Raw genomic sequence first — 18,955 nt, 5'->3', positions numbered from 1 at the left:
CAACCATACCATTAAACACTCACTGCATATTACTCACAGTGACAGGAAAGAATTAATGCGAACTGGGGAAAGTAGGGCAAATTCAAATAGATAGATAGAAAAATTATGACCACATAACCCACAAGCTTAACTCCCAGAGATTTGTATGAGCTCGCGCAGATGGCTGGACGTCCATTTGATTAAACAGACACCAAATCATCAGCAGTTCAACACAGGTGCATAAACACTGTGGGTTTATGAAAACTCAAACTCACAATAAATCATCGACGAACAGAGAAATAATCAAGTAGAAATTCCACAAAAAATAAAAAAAAAGATCCATTATGCTGTAGCTTTAGTAACTAATGACAACCCAGGGATCAGACGCTGTTTTATTTGATTTAAACAAGGTTTATCCTCATGTATGCATATAGATTATGGAGTAATAACAGTAAATACAACACACACACACACATGCATTCAGTCCAAAAAGGCAGTGAATCGGTTTGTATTAGCTCCTCTCACAGCGTGTGTCGATGTGTGGAGATGTGGGGGATTTCCTAAATTTATCTAAACGGCCACAGTGTGTGTGTGGTTAACGTTGGTGCTTTTGGGTGTAACGCTGTCAAACCAACAGTTGGTTGGTGATCCCCTGACTTTCAGGTCAAACCTTCAATCTGTTCAACACTTCATAAATAAAACCAAAGAGGAAACTTGTGTCATCTAATAAACAAAAATCGATGCCACTTCAATGTAAATATGTGAGAGACACTTGAACTTTTAATGAACATTAAAGTATAAAAGGAGGCTGTTTACTAGGGAACTTTCCTACTTTCAATCTTGAGACAAATTCTGCTTAGAAACTTACACCGCACCCCCCTTCCAATTAAAATGTGCCTTTGTGAAATAAATAGCTGTGTGCCCCTCGAGAAAATAACTTATTGGATGCAGAAAAGAAGTAAGACTTTCAATTAAATAAGGCAGCCATTTTTAATTTATATGGAAAGGTTGACTAATTTCCCTGTTTTGGAGCTTGACTTGACTTGATCTCTATATCTACCATTATTGCATAATGTATTTTATTTATTGATTGATTGATTTTTTCCCCCACTTTCTATCAGGGTTCCTACACATTTGAAATTTCCAAATTCCATACTTTTTCCAGACCCTAATTTCCAGACTTCTTGGTAAAAATATTCAAATAATTTGTGATATATTGTATAGTTTATTGTATATATATAATAGTTGTGCATTATATTTAAAAAAAATCATGCAATTAATCATTTGTTTTCATTATTCTGAATGTGTATGCTATTATGTAACCAAATCATTTCCAGGAGATTGTAGCTATAGGTACAATAGCGCATACAAAATAATTAACCCAAATAACTTCAGATAAGACCAAACCCAGATAAATATTAAGTTTAATATATTTCCACACAATAATTTCCATTTTCCATACTTTTCCAGACCTGGAAATGTATAAAATCAAATTCCATACTTCTCCATACTTGCATAGGAACCCTGTTTATCCTGTCATTGTGCTGCAATGTGCATAATGTTCATTTCATTTTTACTTTGCCACCTTGCGGGGTATCGACTTAGATTTTGTCTTGTCAGTTGGTAACTGTAACTTTGTTCCTAAAAAAAGTCAAAAATCAAAAAAAAAGGAGGCAGGGGAGCAGTGGATTCTGGGAAAACCCAAATGTGGCAGAGTGGCCGAGGCGAGGTGGCAGCGCTGATCTAAACTCACAGACTGTGTGTTTTTATAAACGGGCCTCACTTGGACGGTCGGTCGCGCTCCACCAGGAGAGCACAGGACTTGGCCTGGAGGCAGAGCTCTGTGTGTGTGTCTATGTGTGTGTGTGTGTGTGTGTGCGTGTATGTGTGCGCATGTGTGTGTGTGTGTGTGTCTGAGCCAAAAAATCCCCGGGCAAAGTGGAAATCCAGATCTGTTTCTCAATTAGTTTGCGATTAAATCGAATCTTTAAAAAAAAGAATAATACGAAATTTGTGATTCCTCCGGTTGCTCCTGCTGTCACGTTAATCTGCTATTTAAACAAAACAAAACAAAACAAAAAAAGAATGGAGATAAAATTAAAAAAATAAAGAAAAAAACGCCACATGGGGCTTCGCTCGACCATCAATGGGAGGTTGCCCCTGGTTACGGCGCCTGCGGAAGCCGGCGACTGAGCTGAATATCGATGCCGTCGCCATTCAGCCGCTTATAAAGAACAGAAAGCTGCAGCTTGTTACTTCTCTGGAATTTCAGCACTTGGACAGCACAAGGAAGTCCTCAGTGCTCTTTGTGTTAACTCTCACACACACACACACACACACACACACACACACACAATTACACACATTTACACACGAACACAAACAAGAGATGTGAAATTAAGACTCGATGCAAAAGAGGCGTAAAAGGTTAATCCCACCTGAATACGAGTGGACATGAGAGCAGTTAGTGAGAGTGGCGCTCTGGTTCACCTCAAGCTTCTCGCACTTCTCATTTCCCCAAGTTTCACGGGAAGCTGCGCGAAATGAGGAAGCGCTCCGCAGTTTCAGAGGAAGTATTTGAGGCTCAAACAGAAAATGGGACATTGTGTGTAGCTATGTGTGTGTGTGTGTGGAGCCAGGACAGTGAAGTCCTCGAGTGTATCATGTGTTTCATTGTTTTAAAAAACTGTCTCTGAGACCTTGACCTTCAGATTCCTGCTCGATGTGATGTGGAGCGATGATGATCTGAACTCTAAAAATGTCTCAGTCAGCGTTGATAAGATGCAGCGAAGATGCCACGGAGGCTTCGCAGCAGCACACACAGCCCGGGCGGTGGTGACGTCATTGTTAGTGTGAGGCATAGGCATACTTTCAGCCAAATATTTGTCTCCATAACAACATTTCTGAAAAAAAAATCCAACATATCAAACCGCCTGCATCAACAAAAACCTTCCCGTCGCTATGAAGACGAACAAACTGCACTGACACTCTTCCCCAAACAATCCTGCTGGATGGAGGATGGAGGAGGAGGGAAAGCAAAACAACAGACACATGCGCCTCGTTTCATTCACTTCACTCGGCCAATCGGACGTCTAAGATATTGTGCTATTTGCGCCATGATCATGCTGCCTGTCTGTGTTCTATCTGTCTACGTGATGTCTACTCTGCATGCACCCCTGTCTGTCTGCATCCCCGAATGTGTAGTACAGTATGTGCTGATGTAGCCTATTGTGTTGTGTGTGATTACTGGTATATTGCATGTGCTGCTCTTGTATGTTTCCATGTGCTGCCTTTGCATGATTGTACTGATGCCTACCTATTCTATCCTATCCCTAGTGATTCTTTTTAATCATTGTGTTGTAATATATTGTTGTTGTTGTTCAGGGTATATACAGGAATCTTGAAGTTAATTTCAATACCTTTTTAAGACTTTTTCAAGACCTTCTCAATATTTTTTAACATTTCACCGCCACTTCAAGCTGTAACCATTTACATCAGTGACACTTTTAACTTAACAGTTTTAATTTTTGATAAAGACTATAGACCACTGTGAAACAGTATTCAAAATAGGTTAGGATAATAAATAAAAGGCAAAGTTTATCAAAAAAAAAAAAAAAAAACATTGCTCCACTTTCAAAAAACAGAAACAACAATCTTCTTTTCTTTTTTATGTACTGGTTCATCTTTGTATTTTTTTAGGACTCAAACTCTTGGACAGCTAATTCAGAAAAAATACCTTACAAATTTAAGACTTTATAAAGTCGTGAAAAGACTTTTTAATACTTTTTAAGGGTCTTAATTTTCCCCAAATTGATTTATCACCTTTTAATACTTTTCAAGACCCCGCGGATACCCTGTTGTTGTTTTTTAGGGTGCCCATTGTCATCTGGCCGGGGACTACAGCAGGATTAGCTATGCTGGCTAAAGCTGCCTTTTTACTGTATGTAATGTTCTGCAGCGTTCGGTCCAGCTGTGTTTAAATTCACTGGGTTTTTTTTTTTTTTGCAGAAATGCACAAGAAAAAGTGGAGCAGCAGGCGGCACCCCTCACTCTTCTCTTTCTTCCACACTCGTCCCTCTCTGCATGTGACGGCTGCTGCTGCTGCTGCCGGCGGTGCTGTCAGGGACATCTGGGCGGCTCCAACAGGTCGCTGACCTGAAGCCGCCACTCTCAGTTACCACCGTGTGTGACAGACAGCGAGCCAGAGAGAGGAGAGAGAGAGGATTTAACATGCCAACAACAAATTCTGTCTTTTAAAAGCGGTGGCTGTGAAATCATCATTATCCATCTAAATATATTAGACGAGACACAGCAGATTTAACATTTACTTAAAGGGATAGTTCATTTCATTTTGGCAAATTGGCCCATTGCCATAATCCCTGTTTTAGGAGTAGGTTCATTACCTTTAATTGTCAGTGAGAGTCAAATGCAGAGACTGCTTGCTGAAAAACTGCCCCCAACAGGAACGTGCATCAGCGGTTTTGCATGAATTTACCTCTAAAACAACTCTGTCTGGTAACATTCTGTTATTATATCATAGCGTGGTGAATGTGCAGGTCACAACTTGTCCACCAGAGCGTTTTGGAGTTGTTTGATTGTGTATTTGATGAGTTTGATGAGGGAAACCAAGAAATCAGCCGTTCTAAAAATAGCTTGCACCAACGAATAAAGGTAACGAACCTACTGCTATGACTATAGCAATTATGGCATGGCAATGGGCCAATTTGCCAAAATGTTGAACTATCCCTTTAATAAATGGAAGCAGCAGCCCAGTCTGTGAATGTGCTATGACTACTACTAGAGTCTAGATGCAGATCTCCATTAACTCCCATGTTAAAATGTCCAACTTTAAAGGGGAACTATGCAAGTCTGGTCGCTTTTCCTCTGTTTTTCAAACCCTCCTCTCATCTATATGTGCATTTGTTTTCAACAAAGCCGGTGAGAAATCAATCCATGGAGCGGTGGATAACGTTATATATCATGTACGATGATAAACAAGAGATTACGGGTTATGGGGCGCGTTTGTGTCAACAAGGGTGTGTTTTCAGCCAAGAGACGCTAGGTGGAAGTCATTGATTTAACCATCACAATTACTCCAAAGCTGTTTAAATAAAGTAAAACATGTAGAAATAGTTAAGCTAAAATCCTGCATAGTTCCTCTTTAATAAAGGGAAGCAGCAGCCCAGTCTGTGAATGTGCTGTGACTCTACGTCCTCAAAGACAAAGTAAATTCTTTAATAAGCTTCCTGTGGTCCTGCACATGCAGCGACCACCGAGGCTGCAGTTCCTCTAACGCCCACTTGAGTCTGGATCCAGAAGTGAGTCACTCTCCAAAGACTCCGATGTTAAAATGTCCAACTTTAACAGAGATAATCATGTTCACAGCCTGTTACTGAAAACTATTTGCTCTATTTCTACAACAGAAAACAACAAAGACTCATGTTCCTCATGCTCCTTCAGGCTCTCCTCCTCCTTGTTATTGTGTCACGGTATCTCCAGCTGCTGCTGCTGTTACAACAGTATCTGTTTCTGCCTTATCTGCCTCTCCAGTGTTGTAGCTCTGCTCCTATCAGACCCAGCCGAGGTGGGAACACAGTACCGCTCCGCAAAAAACACAGAAACACACAACAGGCTTTCAGCAAAACAAAGAACACAAACATCTTCTCCCACCGACTGAGGAACAAAAACTCCGGCATGGGAAATATCTTTAAACTTTAAAAGTTCACTTGTGCGAACAGGTGCACATGACCGAGCTGTCACTCACTGACGTGATTTGGTTCATAGGAATGTGCACCTGAAAGTCCTGCACAGCTGCTGTCAACACACATATAATCCACAGTCACAGCCACAAGTCACACACACACACACAGGAGGAAGACTGATTAGAGCTGATGAAACTCACACCGGCCACGTTCACATCTGCAGTTTTTATTTATTATCATTTAGATCGGAAATTCCACCTTGCAACTGTTTACAAGGGCGTGAATTAAAGTGATCCAGTTAAAACGTGCATGTACGTGCATCAAGCAGTCAATCAGAGTCAATTCACTGTGACGTGTACAGTGAAGTTTTGCCGTAAACAGTAGAAAAAGCTTTTCCTTGGCTCGCCTTCTCTCTCATCGGTGCCTATATCATGTGCTGCAACGTTACTGTCGTTTTTTTGGGGGGTCGGCTACAGCAGGACCCTCGCACAACAGCAACGGCTCATTTTGTGCAGTAGGACTACTTTGATCAGATTAACCGTTTGCATGGATCTTGGTCCGGAAATCGACCGACATAAACCACCCCATCTTGATCGAATGAAGAAATTTCTTTCCAAACAAGCCTGTTCAGATTCAAATTTTCCGTAACCCTTTAATTTACAGGCCGCTAATTACGTGATAATGTCAAAAAATAACAATTAATTGCGTAGTAATGTCAAGAAATAGCCTAGAAATAACGGTCAATTTCATAGTAATGTCATGTTTTTCATAAAGGCAAACGATAACACATGCTTCTCATGCTTTGAGACCAGAATTTTTCTCCACCAAGTCCTTGCAGTCCTTCTTAGCTATATTTCTCAACATTACCATTATTTTTTAGGCTATTTCTAGACATTATGCCTGCAGCCTGTACATTAAAGGGGAGTTACCAATCGATGTGTTTGCATGACGCAGTTTTATTCGGATCAGCATTTATTGCTATTTCATTCCGATAATTTGTGTCCATATTGTAAACACGGCGACTGAGACGTCGGTCTGATGTTTACAGGCCGATGATCCTGCAGAGGTTCCTTCAGACCGAACCAAATGTATCCAGCGACTACGGGAACATCCACCGATCAATTCGGCCTCTCAGCTTCCTATTTGTCTTTCCACTCAGCAGCAGCAGCAGGAGGAGGAAGAGGAGGAGGAGGAGGAGGAGGAGGAGGTGATGTGAGGCCACTTCTCTCTCTCTCTCTCCTTCTCTGCCTCTCACAGATAAATGAGGTGAGGAGGATCTTCTGCCAAAAACCACCTAGAGATGTTTTATAGCACATTACGGCTTTCAGCTGACTATGTTTTCGGTAAATGCGATGTGTACTTTACTTTCCTGCGGCCTTGGCTGAATGAGATGATTTGTCTTTTTCCTTTTTTTTCTTTTTTTTCTCCGAGCTGGTTGAACTTGTCACGCACATCGCAGCAGGATAAAACTGATACAACTGCACCCGGACGCCAAAAGATATAATTATGTGCTGTGACAGGGGACGGGGACGGAGGCGGAGGCGGCGAGCGGATACAAAAGAGCAAACGCAGAACAACCAACCATTACATTACTGAGACATTTATAAATGTTACGAGGAAGTGTTGGAGTGTCGTGGGAGCGTTTAAGGGTCTTTATCAGGCCGGGTGTGCTGCTGCTGCTGCTGACTGAACAGCTTATTATGATTCCTCAGCACAATCACAGTCCGGTGAGGCTTATGCTCCTCATCCCGTATTAACCCTGCCTGCTCCTCGCCGCTATACCTGTTCAGCATAAAACCAGCAGCGCACGGTCAGAGAGGAGGGGCACTGGTCTGCATGTGGACAACGAGAACATGGTCCTACTCATGATTTGAGATGTTTACAGGGATAGTTCAATATTTTGGCAAATTGGCCCATTGTCTTAATCCCTATAGTCATAGCAGTACGTTTGTTACCTTTAATTGTCGGTGCAAGCTATTTTTAGAAAGGCGGAGCAGAGCCGCGAGCTGCTCAGAGCTACACTACGGAGGCTCATGGGATTTCTTGGTTTCAAACTCATCAAATACACAATCCAATCGCTATGAGATAATAACAGAATGTTTTCTAAGTAAATTTATGCAAAACCGCTGATGCGCGTTGCCTTCAGGGGCAGTTTTTCAGCAAACAGTCTCTGCATTTCCCTCTAAAACAACTCTGTCTGGTAACGTTCTGTTATTATCTCATAGCGTGGAGAATGTGCAGGTCACAACTTGTCCACCAGAGCGTTTTGGAGTTGTTTGGATTGTGTATTTGATGAGTTTAAAACCAAGAAATCCCATTAGCCTCCGTAGTGTAGCTCTGAGCAGCACACGACTCTGCTCCGCTGTTCTAAAAATAGCTTGCACTGACAATTAAAGGTAACAAACCTACTGCTATGACTATAGGGATTATGGCATTGGGCCAATTTGCCAAAAATGTTGAACTATCCCTTTAAGAAATTTGCTATATATACAGTGTCATGCCAAGTTTGGGCACCCCTGGTCAAAACTGATGTTCATGTGAACGGTTAGACGAAGCGATCTCCAAAAGACATAAAGTTAAACATGAAACTCTCTTTTGCAACATTTTAATCAATATCAATGTATTATTTTTGTTTTCTACAGTTTTAGAGTGAAAAAGGGAAACAAAGCAGCAGCCTGCAGAAGAATGGGAAACCCAGGAGACTTAAGCTCTCAGATAACTTTGACCAAGGTATCAGACAAGATATTTACTGTTTACACACTGTGATAGTTTCCAAAGGGGGGGGCTACTAGGTATTAACTATGCAAACCAAACCTTTGCTGCAAGCCCATTCTGTTCACATTAACAGAAATTTGTGCCCAAACTTTTGCATGACACTGAAAATGAAGTTACCATGAATTCAGAAGGACACAACTTTCTCTACCAACGCTTCAGTGAACTTTGTTTGCACAATACTTGAGAGTTAAGTCATCCCCACGTGCCATCCCAGAGGCTACGACCAATTTAAGCATCACTTCCTCATTATCATCATCAAATCACTGCACGCCCGACGGCCTCCACAACATTTTCTGCTCATGCCACTTTGAATATCTTCACTGCAGCTCTTCTTCTTACAAGTTACATGTGAATGTGAATGTGCACATGTGTCCTACTGCTGGTTTCTGACTGACTGCAGCTTCAGCAGCATTTTAAATGTTAAAAAACAGGTCGTGGCGCTGGTTTGGCTGCAACACTGGGAGGTCTAATGGATAAAGAATAAAAAATGATGTTGATGATTGATGCATTTTAATTTCCTAAAGTTTACTGTTACTCTGTAAAACATTTGGCTGACAGCGTTTGGAAGAAGAAGAGGTGGTGGTTTGCCCTTGATCTCCATGAGGCCATGCAGGAGGAGGACACTGTATCTAAATCTGAATGATGAATAACAAGTGTTTGTGTAACACACATTAAATCAACAACAAGCCTCCCTCCTAAAAAAATCTGTAAAAGCAAATATGTCTGCTCTGAAATGAAATCCTTTAAGACAACATTCTTGGCCTCACCCCCTGTGCCACCCCAAGCTGAGCTTAGTGAGAGGTTCACTCAGGGAAACAGCAGCACAGGGAGAGTTACAAGCCTCCTCACACACACACACACACACACACACACACACACACACACACACACACACACACACACACACACACAGGGGAAACTAATGAGGTTTTATTATTTTGTTCTCCCTCCTAGCTTTTCTTTTTTTTTTTCTTTTTACCTGTCCAATAAGCTCTGTACAGCCCCTCCTGACCGCTCCCTCGTATCTAATCCGACCGTCTGGGTTCACCAGCCTGCAGAGCTGCTGCGTCCCACAACATGGACATGAATTTGAAAAAGTGAAAAAAAAAAAAAAAAGGAAACGACGGGAGAGAAAACACTAAGTGGTGCTTAAAAATTCATGCGAGTGAAACCAGAGGAAAAGACTTGACGGGAAGCTGGTGAGGCCTGACTCCTCTCAGGATATCACCGACACTTTCTCCAGCGGATCTGCTTCTGTTTTGATTAGAGTCGTTTTCAAAAGAGCTACAAAAAATAAAAGCCTCACTCTGACACACTGGTCTGAATGCGACTGACAAACTACACACTACTCACACAAAAAGTTAGGGATATTTGACCAGAATATCCCCATAAAAAGTTCATGCTATAGTGATATTCTATCATGAAAGCCTTTTAAGTAGAAGGATGCAATGGTAGTTTCTTTATCTAAAACAAAAGCTAACAACAGTGGTGGCTATAGCACAAGAAACATCTCAATGTCTCAATAACTTGATCGATTTGACCAAAGTGTTGTCTTGGTCTCATGATGTCAACATGTGAACATTGTGATGAAGAGGACTGAATACAAATTAAACATTTAAACATTGTTTAAAGTGACAATTGAACCACTAAATCAGACGGTGCTTGTGATTTGTGTTTTGTTTTAGAGAACAGCATGTTATTCAAAGGACTGAAACATTGAACAATTGGACATGTGCATTCAAAAGTTTAGAGAAGGTTAAATTAAGTTCAGCTGTAAAGGTCATAGTGCATTTTAGGTGCTTTCTGAAATCTAATCCAAAAGCCAAACATCCCTAACGTTTTGTGAGTAGTGTATTCGTGCAGATGAAAGAATCGTCTGTTCACAAAATATACTGCAAGTTTTGGGACCCCCCCTTTCAACACACACACACTTATACGCTGTCAAACTGAAGAGACACTGTTGTGGGCTCCTCTGGTCGAGACACATGACGAGTTATTCACCACATCAGCTGCCAGAAGAAGAAAAGATGCTGAGAAACCGGCGGTATAGAAGTGCAGAGGAGTGAGGAGGAAGGGAGGTGTCAGAGTGACATCCTGCAGCCTCGGGGGGCAGCGGGGGTCTGTCCTGTGACCCTCTATGACGAGAGCCAAATCTGGACTCTCACACACACATATACACACACACACACACAGCTGCCAAACCAAGCCAGTGTAAAGCTGAGCCAAAGAGAGCAGAAACAGGCCTGAATCCCCTTTGGACGTGTTGGAAATCCCCCTTTTTCTCCCTCTCTCTCGTGTTTACAGCAACTAAAACTGAACTAAAATCAAAAGTGATCGCTGATAATGAGACCCAGGGCTTCCTGTATTCACAACATGATGTCACCAGCTGTGCATTTGAATAAGTACTGTCAAAAAAAATATATAAAAATAGAAGTAGAAGTCACAGTGCCTCTGACTCTGTGCCCTCTGGGTTTTTTTTTGTATTTCTTTTTTCAGGGTTTTCCACTCCAGTTCCCTCAGCTGGACTTCCGTGACAGATTTTTCACAAAGTCCTTTTTTTCCAGCTGGGAAGCTTTTCTCTCGGCTCTTTCACAGACTCTATAGGATTTCATTGGGCACCACACTGCTATCTATTAATCATGCTCTGCAGGTCCACCACTGCTGCTGCTTCTTCTTCCCAAATTCACTTTATTCTGGTGCAGGGCTAAAAGTCGGTGACTTCAGCGTTTAAGAACAGTGTGAGGCGATTATTTAGTGCATAAAAAGAGAAATAAGGCTGTAATAATAGATGAGAGAGACGACGGCAGCGACGGCGACTTTGTTCCATAAAAAGGAGGCAGTCGGTCGTGCTCTGGCTCGGCCTCTGGGTGCATCTATATTTACTCAGCTATGACCTCAGATCGTGGAGGAGAAGAGAGCAATGTGGAGGAAATGGGTTACTCAAGTTCTCGCGGGGCAGCGTGTCTGTTTTTCCTTTACAGAACCCATGTGCTGTTGTTTAAACAGTTTGTATAGAGAGAGCTCCAACACACCACAGCTTAAAGGGATAGTTCAACATTTTGGCAAATTGGCCCATTGCCATAATCCCTGTAGTTTTAGCAGTAGGTTTGTTACCTTTATTTGTCGGTGCAAGCTGTTTTTAGAACAGCGGAGCAGAGCCGCGAGCTGCTCAGAGCTACGCTATATGGAGGCTAGTGGGATTTCTTGGTTTTCCTCATCAAACTCATCAAATACACAATCCAACAACTCCAAAACGCTCTCGCGGACAAGTTGTGACCTGCACATTCACCACGCTATGAGATAATAACAGAACGTTACCAGACAGAGTTGTTTTTCATGCAAAACCGCTGATGCACGTTCCCGTTGGAAACAGTTTTTCAGCAAGCAGTCTCTGTATTTACCTCTAAAACAACTAGTCTGGTAACATTCCGTTATTATCTCATAGCGTGGTGAATGTGCAGGTCACAACTTGTCCGCAAGAGCGTTTTGGAGTTGTTGGATTGTGTATTTGATGAGTTTGATGAGGGAAAGAAGAAATCCTATGAGCCTCCGTAGCGTAGCTCTGAGCAGCTCGCCGCTCTGCTACTCCGTTCTAAAAATAGCTTGCACCGACAATTAAAGGTAACAAACCTGCTACTAAAACTATAGGGATTATGGCAATGGGCCAATTTGCCAAAATGTTGAACTATCCCTTTAAGAAAGGAAAAAAAACACACACAGAGCAGCGAAAACGTTGGTGAATAAGAAAGACGCCTCACCGATTTCCTCTCGGTCTTGATCTCCTGCAGGTAGCGCGAGAGCTCGGTGATGATCTGAGACGTTAAGTTCTCCGCGATGACCTCGTGTTGGCCGGCGTAGTCGTTCAACTCGTTGAGTGTCGTCAGGAAGGCTCGACAGAAGGTGTATCTGTGGAGACAGAGAAGAGGAGGAGGAGGAGGAGGAGGTGTCAGAAGTTTAACATCATTAATCATTTACTTTCTCACAAGTTTATTCTCATCTGTTTAATCTTTTCTTTAAAAACTACAGTGTGTAAAAACACATTTCAGGCAGGTGAGTGTTGTCTTAATCACCAACAAGACCCTGGGGACCCAAAAGCGAGATTTACTCTAGATTCTTTGGGTCTACACACTTTAATTAACTGTATTAGAAATCTGCATTATGTTCCTTTTCTTGTACCCAGAGTAAAACATCTTGTTTTAAAAGGCTACTAAATGTGAAGTAATTAAGCAGGGCAGTATTGATCCATCACAGAGGTATACTGTATCACTTAAACCTGCTGAATACTTCGGTATAAAATAACAAAAAATCTGTGAAAAATCAATTAACGTATTCAAATTTCTTCTTAATAAGATCAACAGTCATAGATGTTGAGTTTAATATCATTGCAAATTGGGGAAACTACTACATACTGACATCTGAGGAAGTGGAAATTACTTAATTAAATGATTAAACCAAAATTGCATTTGCATTTGCATTTGCATTCATTAACTCTTCACAAGGAAGGAAGGAAGCCCGCTAAGCCTATTTCCATATTTGTAGTTTATTTTTAGGAAGCAGGAAGGATCCTCTGCTCTGACTCACTTGCTCTCCTCCTCTTCTCGTGAGTTCTTCTTGGGCTGATACTTCTTTGATAAATTCCTGCGGGGACAAAAAGAGTTGAGCACGGTCAGACATTTCATACTGTGGCTTTAATAAGAGGAGGGGGAAGAGCATCATCTAGGACAGACGCCATTCAATCCAGCAGAGTGCTTTCTACTACTCTACTCTACTGTATTGTATTAATCATCCCCCCCCAGGAGGAGTGTGCATGCAGAGTCAGTCACCAGGAACGAGTGCTGCTTTTCTTACGCAGCCGCTGCCCTTGTTTGGACCGCGGCCGTGTGTTTCAGTGGCACGACGAGAGAAGAGCGTTGGAGAGGGCAAATAACAACCCTTTATTGTCTTTATTCTGATCCCAGTCATCTTTCAACGTCCTTTATTCGCTCCTCTCAACCTGCCAACTGTTGTGTTGTGCGACGGGGACATCGAGTCACGTTCGGTTCGTGAGGAGCGTGACGGACAAGTGGCGCCCTGTCAACAAAATATAATAACATGCACCTCGCTCTGATGGATCTATGTGTGTGTGTGTGTGTGTGTGTGTGTGTGTGTGTGTGTGTGTGTGTGTGTCTGTGTGTGTGTTCAGGATCCCTTGTCTAATTAAACATCATTGTTGTCAAGTTAAAAAACAAGACGAGGCCTGCTGTGACCATACTATAATATTCCAGTTTTATTGTACTTATAGGAAATAAATGTTGTATAATGTCATAATATATTGTTATAAATGTAATTATCCCTGCAGTTATTTACTGTTAAAGAGCTGATAAGAGCAGACGTGGGGAGATTAAAGCACTTCAACGTCTCAGCGTATTCATGTTTTAAACACACGGCCCCTAATTCCTGCTGAAATAAATAATGTACGTGCTAAAAAATTAAATAAAAAATACATGGTTTATGTGTCTCCACTCCATCCAGCTCTCTCTGCCCACACACCCCCTCTACTCCCCTCTCCTTCCTCCCTTGTGGTGGTGTTTGCACTGTTGCTAGGCAGATCTGTCAGTCTATCCTTCTCGGCCCATCTCTAATTATAGTTCTCACTCATTCATTCATACAGTCACGGTCAGATGTTAAACATCAGCCGGGGTCACGTTACAGAGAACACACACTTGGTAACAGGTTGCTCTTAATTAAGAGGATTAAAAGACACATTGCTAAGTGTATATTTGTGTATATGTTTGTGTGAAGGACGACACACTATGAATCTATGGTGAACTGGAAACTTACTGCAGGAAAAATGCCCATACTGTACATGATACTGGTTGATAATATGACCATGGACATTTTCCCAACCCCCCCTCACCCACTCCCTTTTGTTCACTGGACTTTATTCCCACTGTGTTATGGATTATGCCAGACTGGAATTTGAGGCAGGAGGAGGAGGAGGAGGAGGAGGAGGAGGAGGAGGCATTAATGCACTGCCCTGCAATGACTAGACTGAAGCATTGTGCATGTTTACACCAATGCATTGGAAGGGGATTAATGGTGGATTAGTGCAGTGTGTGTGTGTGTGTGTGTTTGGCGTGGTGCAAAAGTAGTGAAAAAGCCATAGATAGTTTATCAATGAATGATTTGGTCAATAAGAGTGGAAAAAACTATCTATGATATGTTTCTGAGTGTTTTAATTGGATCCTGAAAAACATTTATACATAAAATGTATCAATATTATCATAACATCTTCCCAAAACCCTCACAATATTGAATCTACTTTGACATAATAGAAGTTAAAGGCAGTAAAAGAAAGGAGTCATTGCAGTTTGTTCAGGAAATAACCTGGACCGATGCATGTGCATGAGTCAGATCTATTCACCGTGTCAGACTCTGTTTATCTCTATACAAAGCGTCCATTATTAATAATAACAGCAGTTAGTTCCACCTGTGCATTTCCTGTTACATCATGGCAGCGTGTGAAAAGAAAAGCTCTATTATCACAAAAAGGAGAAGGAAAGAGGAGACGTTTAAAAACAAAACAAAACAAAATAAAACTCCCCGGCGACAGCGTGGATGAAGAGGAAAAGAAGAGCTCAGATCAAAAGGCCTCAACTCCATTAGTTTATTAGATCCAACAGCCCGTGAGTTTCTGTGGGTTGGATGGAGTCGGGAGGAGTGTGCCCGTTAGATTAAACCCGATTCCACGAGCTAAGTTGATTACAGAGGATAATTAGTCGAGAGGTAGCGAGGCCAAGCAGCACGGCAACAAAGAAGCACAGTGTGTCGAAAAACACAGGAAAAACCTTATGACTCAATCTGTCCTCCCTGCACGTCCTAATTTCCTCATTTCAGCCTCTTCTGACAAGTTAGCAATGTGGACATCCGTATGTGTGTGTGTGTGTGTCTATGTGTGTGTGTGTGTGTCTATGTGTGTGTGTGTGTGTCAAGCAGATAACGGAGCCAGTGTGACATCGGGGCGGCCTGAGTAAGCACAGTGACTGAAAACATCCGCACCATCTGTGGAGCCTTTAGGTTCAATAAAAGCCGACCTGCTGCAGCAAGACCGACTGACTGACTGACTGACTGACTGACTGAGCTGAGCCCCCGTGTGCCCGCTCTGTTCTTTTGTCCAAACATGCTGCAGACAGATGCTGACTAATTCGATTATGGGATGTCTGTTTGTGCTCAAACGCAAGTGCAAATCTGTAAAAGACTCTGCGTTATATGATATTTGTTCAAAACACTGTCGTTGTTTGTCTTTATTTGTGGCCTAAAGTGAATAAATGCACTTTAATATTTCCTGTTCATGACCCATTTGTGTTTAATAAGCCGGACTCTGTTTCTCCTCATGCAGATGTATAAAAATAGAAAGAAAATTAAAGGGGATATGGAATGAATGAATGGGTGCACGCGGTCTGAGGATAATGCATGCATGTAAACACAGACAGCTAGTCCTATTATCTCAAGATGACTTAATTCTCAAAAAAAAAGAGGAGAGGGCTGTGCTGTGCTGTGGTGTGTGTCTGTGTGTGTGTGTGCAGGATCTGTTACTGGGTTGTTGCTATGTGAGCGCTTGATCCATATTGGCTGGTCGCTGTGGGAATGGCGGGATGAGGGGTGGAGGAGGGGGGGGGGTCAATACTTAAAGCATTAGCCATATTGTCAGGCCTGTTTAAAGATGAGGATTGTGGATTCCCACTGTGTCGAGATGCTAAAGCGCTCACGCTACCGACGAGAAGAGAGAAAGAAAAAAAAAACAAATCAGTGACTGCACCAAAACAGAGGAGAGATGGAGGGAGGAGGGAGGGAGGAGGGAGGGAGGGGGGCGGGGCAGACACTTCTGTGGTTGGCGGAGTGTAAAAAAAAAAAAAAAAAATCTGGGTCAGACCTGGGGTTGATAATGCTGATACCTACTAGTCTCTATGGAAACACAAGCTCCACCCCCCATCCCCCAACAACCTGACTTCCTCTTCCCTGAAGCTGAATCCAGCAGCAGCAGCAGCAGCAGCAGCAGTGTGCACGGAGCAGCAGCGTGCACGGAGCAGCAGCAGCGACAGTACAAACCAGAGAGACAAAAAAACTAAACAAAACAAAAAAAGGATGGAGGGCAGCAGACAGACATCCTCTTCTGCTTGTTTGTCTCACGCTGCACTCGCATGAAGACGCTCCTGCTTCTCTGCAGAGACGCAACAGTACAGTCCCACTAAGGGATGTCACGATTACTTGATTTTACAATTACAAAAAACGCCACAAATATTTAATCGTAAAGGTTCCTAAATATCATCACTTTCCAAAAAAAAGATTTAAAATATTTTGTTCATAAAATTAGTAATGTAATCATATTTTGACTATATTTGATTTTCAGAGTGGTGTAAAATTATTTAAAGAGACCCAGAGGAGTTTGCGTTTGGTTATAAAAGAGTCTCATATTAATGTGGATGAATCTACGTTACCCACTTGTTAATTGTCCATTTTCGATAAATATATCGTTTTGTCTTTATAGTTATTTTGTTATTATTATTTAGTGGTCGACTCGCCCAGCATTTCCTGGTTTCCCGGTCGCTGCCCGGCAGGTCATGGGAATAACGCCGCCAGATCGCTAGTTGGCATCGTTTATGGTCGGAACTACGACGGTATCTGATCGTCTTCCAACCTCCGACTTTGGTTCTTGATCAATGAAAACATTCTTGGCAAATGTTTTTGCTTTTGTCCGTTTTGCACCGGTCCAAGAATTTCACCATGCGCAGCAGAGGCTCATGGGAAATGTAGTGTGAAAACACTTTCGCTTTCCACAAACTCCTCGTTGTCATTTTAATGTGTGATAATTTAAGAAAATCTATAATTGTGACATCCTTGAGTCCAACTGTGATTTATTTTTTATTTATTTTTTGCTTTTGCTTTTTGATACCTATCAGAACAAGCCGCTGCTGCTGTTACGTCCGTCTCTTATGGGAATTCCTGTCCTAGTTTTCAGAGGTCAGGGGGTCAGGGTCACGTAATGAGCTGGTAAGGATCCAGTCTCTTGTTTCAAGGACACCTGAGTAGGTCAAGTCCTGCTGTAGAGGAGGAGGGGGGGGGTGTTTCTTTATCTAAGCCATCTGGATTGAAAACAGCCACCCTAATTACTGCTGCGCTCGCTCAACTCGACTCGACAACGGCGACAAAACCCCAGAAAATATGGACCACGGGGTCGGAGACGCACTCACTCACCTAATTTGTTTTGCATAATTGGTTTCAATCTCCGATCGCTCCTTGACGAATTTGGTGTACTTCTCCACAAACTCGATCCCCCACTGTGTATGCTTCTCCAAGTTGTCAAACTGATCCTGCAGAGAGAAGAAGAGGAAGAAGAAGACATGATGATTAAATCACTGGATCTGTCATTGATAACGCAGCATTCACAGATTAAATCAACAGGATGAGAAACGCTACAAGTGCACGACATCTTGCAGCTTTTTCTCCGCTCTGCGTTTTAACTTGTTGGCAAAATATCACTCGTCGCCTGGCTCCGGTCGAGCGCGGTAATCGGACGAACGGCTGCACATGTGTGTCAGTCGATGTGTTTATTCACAGTCGGTGATCAGAGATGAGACTGTGAGCTCCTGCTCTGCTGCTCTTTAGCTGCTTTAACTCCTCACACAGTGTCGGTGTCTGACCTAAGACCCACACACACACACAGGGACACAGCCAGGTGACAGTTTTACTTTTCTTATTTACTCCCAGATGTCACACAGCCTCATTGTGCTTCGTAGTAAAAAGAAAAGCATACACACACATGCACAAGAAAAAGGAAAAAAATAAGAACTTGAGTAGTCGACTGCCCGGCCGGCACTACTGATAACCAGATACAGCTGTTCAGGCTGAACTCATTATTCACCATTTGCTCATGATGACTTGTGGGGAAAAAATTAGCCACGACTTGGCTGAGGTGATGCCAGTTCAGAAAAGACATTTTCTTTCTTCATCTGGGACATCGATTACCCCACACACACACACACACACACACACACACACACACACACACACAGAGGCCACGACGCAGCAGATACCGACAAGTGCACAGACGACAGACAGAGTTGGCATCGTTAAAGAGAAACACAACAACAACAACAACCTTGGTGTCGCTCCAACAGTTCCCCATCCTCTCCTCCACCATGTCTGGATTCTCCCTCAGTCTTTTCACACTTCTCTCAGCTCCTGCAGCTCCGACGCTTTGAGACAAAACTTTCTCGACTTCTCGCTTCTCGCCGTGCAAACTGTGTGCACTATGGCCGCTTTAACACACACCTAGAACGCTGACAGAGATCGAGCAGCGAGTGACGTTGGCGGCGGCAACAGCGGTGGCGCCTCCTCTTCGTCTGCTTTAAGCATCTCTGCACTAAAAGCATTTTTCAGATAGCGAACACACACACACACACACACACACAGGAAGCGGTTGTGGTGATGAGAACTTTTGAAAGGTATCACACGGCGGT

General features: G+C 42.6%; 1 protein-coding gene across 3 annotated transcripts in view; it reads right to left on the bottom strand.

The window, feature by feature from the left end:
- The window catches only part of fnbp1b (formin binding protein 1b), a gene marked incomplete at its 3' end in the record, with an annotated part of 56,698 nt that extends 37,992 nt beyond the window's left edge, over nt 1-18,706 (bottom strand). For all 3 annotated transcript variants that reach the window (XM_083984215.1, XM_083984216.1, XM_083984217.1), the window contains exons 1-4: nt 18,595-18,706; nt 17,691-17,806; nt 13,038-13,094; nt 12,215-12,362 (exon numbers count right to left, since the gene is read on the bottom strand). In XM_083984215.1, the coding sequence (XP_083840341.1) occupies nt 12,215-12,362; nt 13,038-13,094; nt 17,691-17,806; nt 18,595-18,636 (363 nt within the window). In that variant the 5' untranslated portion in view covers nt 18,637-18,706. The remainder of the gene's footprint in view (nt 1-12,214; nt 12,363-13,037; nt 13,095-17,690; nt 17,807-18,594) is intronic.
- Nucleotides 18,707-18,955: the final 249 nt, after the last annotated feature.

The sequence above is a fragment of the Trachurus trachurus genome (genome assembly GCF_905171665.1).
Source record: "Trachurus trachurus genome assembly, chromosome: 12".
NCBI classification, from domain to species: domain Eukaryota; kingdom Metazoa; phylum Chordata; class Actinopteri; order Carangiformes; family Carangidae; genus Trachurus; species Trachurus trachurus.
This window is presented reverse-complemented; position numbering and strand designations above follow the sequence as displayed.